Below are 7,435 nucleotides of genomic sequence, written 5' to 3' on the forward strand. Positions count from 1 at the left end.
ACAGAGATAGAGACAGCCAGTGAGAGAGGGAACACAAGCAGGGGGAGTGGGAGAGGAAGAAGCAGGCTCATAGCGGAGGAGCCTGATGTGGGGCTCGATCCCACAACGCCGGGATCACGCCCTGAGCCGAAGGCAGACGCTTAACCGCTGTGCCACCCAGGCGCCCCTGAATTTGATATATTTTAAAGCTGAAATATTTAGAACACTGTAGGACTTGCACCAGAATATGAAGAGATAACAAAGGAACAGAATTTTAAAAATCCAGAATGGTCAAGATGATAGGTAAATTGTTTACTGTATTCTGAAGCCAGTTAAGAAAGGTCACAGTATTCAAGAAGTGATATTGGAACAACTAGCTAACCACCTACAATATACCAAAGCGAAATCTACATAAATTAAAGATTTAGACAGAAAGTTAAAACTATAAAATTAAAATTCCAAAATTACTTGAAGGAAATATGGACAATTAGTCATATAATCAATGAGAAAATTTTAAGAGTTTCAAGAGGAAGGTTGTTTTGTTTTGTTTTGTTTACAATATTTAGGTCCACAATATTTATTGAAACAGAAAGATGTCCCCCAATTTTTTTTTGATAATTTTCATTTGTATAAATTGTATTTGGTTCTGTTTTTCAAATGAACCTTTTTAAAAAATTGTGTTTTGGGCACCTAGGTGTCTCAGTTGGTTAAGCAACTGCCTTTGGCTCAGGTCATGATCCTGGAGCCCCAGGATCGAGTCCCATAGTGGGGTCCCTGCTTAGCAGGGAGTCTGCTTCTTCCTCTGACCCTCCCTCCTCTTGTGCTCTCTCTCTCTCTCTCAAATAAATAAATAAAATCTTTAAAAATAAAAAAAAATTGTGGTTTGTCCTTTCATTATGATTCATATGTCTTCTTTTGCCTCTTCAAGAGTTTTACATATACTTGGTTTATAGTGTCTTTCTGATTTTTCTATTATTTCAAGTCCTTGGAGATTAATGATTGAGTTCTTGGGGTGCCTGGATGACTCAGTCATTTAAGCAGCCGACTCTTGGTCTCAGGTCTTGATTTCAGGTTCATGAGTTCAAGCCCTGCTTTGGGCTCCATGCTGAGTATGGAGCCTACTTTATAAGTAAGTAGGTAAGTAAATAAATAAATAAATAAAATGAAAATAAAGATCAAGTTCTCTTATGTTAGGTCATTTTGTTATGTAGTTTTAAAATGTTTTCCTTGATTCATGTTCAATGGAGATCGGTTTTTCCATGGAAGTCTATGTTCCCTGGATTATGGAAATATTCCTACCCAGGGTTTTATGCTTGCCTAAGCTGCGGCCCATGTGTTACAATTACTTCTCAGCTTGGGATTTCTACAACTGATGTGTTGTCTCTAGGGGATACACAGTCTTGGAGTCTGGGGTTTTTACAGGAGATCCTTTTTTTGTACTTTGAGTCTCATGGGGATGATAATCCCCGGAGCTCCCTCTTTGGGTTGGGACGTAGAGTTTTCATAATTCCCTCTTCATGATTTAAGCTCCCACTTTTACTTAACGGTTTTGGTTCCAGCCTTCTACCACAAAGTATATTCTGCCAATGCTTGGGCATTAAAACCCATCTCTCTGCCTATATGGCCCATACCTGAGCCTCACATCTTTCAGTGAGTCACGAAGTAGCTAATTTCTTTGGCTTTGAGTTCCCTCTTCATTTCTGGTGACAGGATTTTCTTCTCTTTCCCTCCCTTCCCTCCACTTTCCCTCCTCTCTTTCTAGCTTAGTTATTTACCAAAATTTTTGTTTTTCCAGTATGCCATTTCTCTACCATCTTTAGTAAGTTTAATATTACTTTTGTAATAAATAAATGCCACGGAAAAATGGGGAAAACAGGATACTATTTAAAAGCCTTTTTTTTTGGCTTAAAATAAATACTTGAAATAGCTACAACCATACCAAAGTAACTAAATGGATTTCTTTTCAGAGGGCAGCAAGAATCTAAACTAAAATCCTGTGTAAACTTGGGCTACGGACTTAACCTCATTTTCCTCATTTGTAAGTGAGGATTAAAATCTAGCCTTTTAGAGTTGCTGTAAGTATTCAGTGAAAAATACATAAAAATAGTTTAGTACAGNTGGAAAAATGGGGAAAACAGGATACTATTTAAAAGCCATTTTTTTTTGGCTTAAAATAAATACTTGAAATAGCTACAACCATACCAAAGTAACTAAATGGATTTCTTTTCAGAGGGCAGCAAGAATCTAAACTAAAATCCTGTGTAAACTTGGGCTACGGACTTAACCTCATTTTCCTCATTTGTAAGTGAGGATTAAAATCTAGCCTTTTAGAGTTGCTGTAAGTATTCAGTGAAAAATACATAAAAATAGTTTAGTACAGAGCCTCACACATCGTAAGTGTTCAATAATTAGAAGCTAACACTGTTATTAACAGAACGTCANAACTAAAATCCTGTGTAAACTTGGGCTACGAACTTAACCTCATTTTCCTCATTTGTAAGTGAGGATTAAAATCTAGCCTTTTAGAGTTGCTGTAAGTATTCAGTGAAAAATACATAAAAATAGTTTAGTACAGAGCCTCACACATCGTAAGTGTTCAATAATTAGAAGCTAACACTGTTATTAACAGAACGTCAGCTACTATGTAAGCCAAAGATAATGGAAATATCAAAGAGTATATTTCACATTCAAAAAAAACATCTCCTTTTGATGTTTCCCAGTAAAAATAAACTTACCTTTTGTATTAGGTATGACCTTAACTTTTAACGTATGAGATTTCCCCAGATCAATGTATTTCAGGACATTGAGCGATAGGGAATGATCATGTTGGAACCAATAATTACATGGTTTTGCGTATATAGACCACATCCGTCCATTCTTGTGCCCCAAGTTGTATAAGAACCAGGAGTCTTTCTGGAAGCTCATATTGCTGAGTGCTCTTTCAGGCATGGTAGCCATAGCTAAAGCATTCTTAGCATCCAAAACACGAGTGATCAGGAAGCTGCTGTACCCGGGAATCACCACAGTCTTCTCTATATCCAGGTCTTGAAATGAAGAATTAATACCTGGAGCTAAAAAAGGAATAATTTATTATAAATTTAAAAAGCCAGTATTTTTCTTTTTTTTTTTTTTAAGATTTTATTTATTTATTTGACAGAGAGAGACAGCCAGCGAGAAAGGGAACACAAGCAGGGGGAGTGGGAGAGGAAGAAGCAGGCTCATAGCAGAGGAGCCTGATGTGGGGCTCGATCCCATAACGCCGGGATCACGCCCTGAGCCGAAGGCAGACGCTTAACCGCTGTGCCACCCAGGCGCCCCCCAAAAAGCAGTATTTTTCAAGCATACTGGTGGCCATAATTGATGAAAACATTATTTGAGTTTTTAAACTATGGTCTTAACCAGAGAACACATTGGCCAGTTTTGAGGTTAGAGTTCAAATTATTTTGTAGAAAGTGTATCACAAATATGTCAAGCACAAACCTATACCTAAACCTTTACTATGAAACTAGTTCTATAAAACCCTCAGCAGAAAAAAAACAAGAAACCACCCACATAGGGCTAAGTAATTACAAGAAAGCTGATTCCTTTACTTTAGAACAGCCAAGAGCATTAATAACTTAGAATCTTTATTGTGATTCTACAAGAGAAGGGTAACACAGCCAGTGTTTCCCCAGGACCCTAAGGTCTGCCGATTGTATAGAAGGAGCTCAACAAATATTTGTTGAGGAGATGAATAATTGATTGTTTAGGAAGAGTGTGAAGATTTAAAAGAAACTAGACTCTAGGGCAGGACCAGGAGGAACAACCCCATGTAAGAGGATGTGAGAGGATCCACAAGAAGGCTCGTTAAAGGAAGGGGAGGTCGCCACAGTCAAATGTTTTTGATAGGTCAGGGAATATACCACCNTGCTCTTTCAAGGAAGGGGAGGTCGCCACAGTCAAATGTTTTTGATAGGTCAGGGAATATACCACCACCACCAATGTTCTCCTCATTCTGAAAGTATCAATAGAAGTGGTCAGAAGAGACCCTCATAGTTCCCTTTATTGTGCATGCATGCTCTAATTTCTCCCACTTTCTTCTTATTTTTTACTTATTGGAGAGAGAGAGAGAGCAAGGGAAGAGACAGAGAGGGAGGGAGAGAGAGAATATCAAGCAGACTCCCCACTGATCATGGAGCTGGACACAGGGTTCGATTCCAAGACCCTGAATTCATGACCTGAGCAGAAACCAAGAGTCGGACACTTAACCGACTGAGCCACCCAGCCGCCCCATAATTTCTCCCACTTTAAACAAATCAACAAAAATCCTTTCCCCCATTCCCTCCAACTGCCACATAATCTCTCTCCTCCCCTTATAGCAAAATTCCCCCCCAAGAAAGTTGCTTTCATTCACTGTCTTCGATTCCTCTCCTCTCCTTCTGTTTAGAACTTAATCCAATCAGACTTTGTGTCTACACTACTCCACCCAACAAAAGCTTTTGCCAAGGTGACCAATGCCTTGCCCACATATCTGCTGGCTGGTTTTCCTTCCTCATATTACCTGACCTACTGGTTCCCTCCTTCTTGAAAGACCTTCTTCACCTGGCTTCTGAGAGACACTTCCTCTTCATTCTTCCCTGAGCAGACCATCTGCTCTCCTGTCCTGACTCTTCCCCTGGCTCCCTAACCGCTAATTGTTGCAATGCCAGGGACTGCAATCAGGCCTTTTCCTTTCCTTATTTACACTCACCTCCCCGTGATGTCCTCTGGTCTCACAGCATCAACTACCATACATATACTGACTGCTCAAATTTCTCTCTCCAGTCCAGATGCCTTCCCTGAATTCCGGGTTTGTCTTCCTAAGTAGGAGCCTCATTTCTCCCCTTGGATGAGTAACAGGTGTCTTAAATTTAATATAATCTCTCACCAGATCACTGCAATCACGAAACTGATTTCTCTGCTTTCCTTCTTGACTTCTATCATCTGCCCAGCCCATTCTCAACACAGGAAGCAAAGTGATCTCGTTAAAACCTAAGTCCAATCATGTTACTTTCTGCTTGAACCCCTCCAATGGCTTCCCATTTACTCACAATAAAGCCAAATCCTTATGATAAATAATACTCACTTTGGCTTTTTATCTATTGTATATAATCCTTCAAATAGAAATATCCTACATAATTATTTAATATGTAGGGCAAAATCTACATCGGCATCCTATTTTCTTTCACTTCACTGGAATACTGTTTAAGAAAAAAATGGGGGCACCTGGGTAGCGCAGTCGTTAGGCGTCTGCCTTCAGCTCAGGGCGTGATCCCGACATTCTGGGATCGAGTCCCACATTGGGCTCCTCCGCTGGGAGCCTGCTTCTTCCTCTCCCACTCCCCCTGCTTGTGTTCCCTCTCTCGCTGGCTGTCTCTCTTTGTCAAATAAATAAATAAATAATCTTAAAAAAAAGAAAAAATAACATTACAGGAATAAATGTCAGGCACTGCTATTGATGAAATATTAATGAAGTTATAGCTAGGTTTTACTATATTAGAAATTAAAAATTCCTCCAGGAGCCTAAGTGTATGTAGATTTCAGCAGCTTGCCAATTGGACTAAATTTTGAAATCTACTGTTCTTCTATAAGTGAGCAGGAACAATCTTCCCAAAAGATAGCTCTTCATTTTGTCCGAGCCCTCAGAGATGTGCTACATTATTACACTTACTTTGTGATTGAAGAGTAAGTTTATAGGAGGCATTTCCAGCTTGATTAATGGAAAGGGAACTAGACAAACAAGAGCTCTCATTCACTTCTTCTATTCCAAAAGGGTTTATCACTTCCGCTATAATAGAGGACAAAAATCCTTCAGAAGTGTTGTGTTGTAATACCTTTCTTATGTACGCTGTTCCGGTTTTCCTAAAAACCAAACCAACAAACATTAAGCCATCTGGATAAAACAGTGGTTCAAATGACCAAGTTTGTGAACACACATGATTTACAAATATACCACAAAAGCTAACAAATGAATATTTGGTTAACATTTGTTCAACCTCACTAGCAATCAATGAAATGCCAGCTATAGCAACTGGATACAATTTCTCGCCCATCAAATTAGCAAAGATTTTCAAATGACAGGGTTCAGGAGGGGCAAGGATTTTGTGGAGACAGGCACTCATCCACTACTGATGGTACCAACTTCCCAGAAAGCAAATTGACATTATGCATTAAGAGCTCTAGCGTTATATTTTTTCCCCTCTGAACCTATAAGTCTACTGACAGGGCTCTATCCTAAGGCAATAACTTGAAACACAGAAAAAAAAAAAAAGCTTTCCACACAGAGATGTTCATCATGGCATTATGATAAAAATTAGAAATAAGAAATGACAATGATAGAAAAATTAAGTAAATGATAATACATCATTTATTTAGAACAAATGCAACTATTAAAATCATATTTAGGAGTTGTTTTTTGTTTTTTTTTTTAATTTTTATTTATTCGACAGAGATAGAGACAGCCAGCGAGAGAGGGAACACAAGCAGGGGGAGTNATCTCCCACATCATTTATTTAGAACAAATGCAACTATTAAAATCATATTTAGGAATTGGTTTTAATTGCATAAGGAAAGTGCTCATGTTATAATGGCTAAATGAAAGAGGGTAAAAATATTAATTAAAAAATTAAAAATGCATATTTAAGAGATTAATTGGTAATTCATCAAAATGTAAGCAGTTGTGATTNAGTTGTTTTTAATTGCATCAGGAAAGTGGTCATGTTATAATGGCTAAATGAAAGAGGGTAAAAATGTTAATTAAAAAATTAAAAATGCATATTTAAGAGATTAATTGGTAATTCATCAAAATGTAAGCAGTTGTGATTTTAATTTGCTTCTTCATGTTTATCTGACATTTTTTAAAAAGATTATTTATTTATTTAGCTAGTTGACAGAGAGAACAAGTAGGCAGAGCAGCAGGCAGATGGAGAGGAACAAGCAGACTGTACTANTAATTTGCTTCTTCATGTTTATCTGACATTTTTTTAAAAGATTATTTATTTTTTTAGCTAGTTGACAGAGAGAACAAGTAGGCAGAGCAGCAGGCAGATGGAGAGGAACAAGCAGACTGTACTAAGCACTGAGCCGATATGGGGCTGGATCCCAGGACCATGAGATCATGACCTGAGCCAAATCTAGAGTCAGTCGCTTAACCCGTTGAGCCACCCAGGCATGCCCATGTTTATCTGACTTTTAAGAAATTTGTACAATGAGTAAGTACGAGGAAAAAAAATCTATTTTTAAAACGTTAACTTGGGATATCCACAGGCAAAAAAATAATAATAAATCTAGACACAGACCTTACACCTTTCACAAAAATTAGCTCAAAATGGATCACAGACTTAAATATAAAATACAAAACTATAAAGCTCCTACAAGATTAACATGAGAGAAAACCTACATGACCTTGGTCATGGGGATGACTTTTTAGATACAACAC

General features: G+C 38.0%; 1 protein-coding gene across 1 annotated transcript in view; it reads right to left on the minus strand.

The window, feature by feature from the left end:
- CATSPERB (cation channel sperm associated auxiliary subunit beta) overlaps positions 1-7,435 on the minus strand; it is an 81,604-nt gene that overhangs the window by 21,155 nt on the left and 53,014 nt on the right. Inside the window, exons 12-13 of the mRNA XM_034643053.1 lie at positions 5,669-5,859; positions 2,715-3,050 (exon numbers count right to left, since the gene is read on the minus strand). Of these exons, the coding sequence (XP_034498944.1) occupies positions 2,715-3,050; positions 5,669-5,859 (527 nt within the window). The remainder of the gene's footprint in view (positions 1-2,714; positions 3,051-5,668; positions 5,860-7,435) is intronic.

Source organism: Ailuropoda melanoleuca, chromosome 14, assembly GCF_002007445.2.
Source record: "Ailuropoda melanoleuca isolate Jingjing chromosome 14, ASM200744v2, whole genome shotgun sequence".
Taxonomy (NCBI): Eukaryota; Metazoa; Chordata; class Mammalia; order Carnivora; family Ursidae; genus Ailuropoda; species Ailuropoda melanoleuca.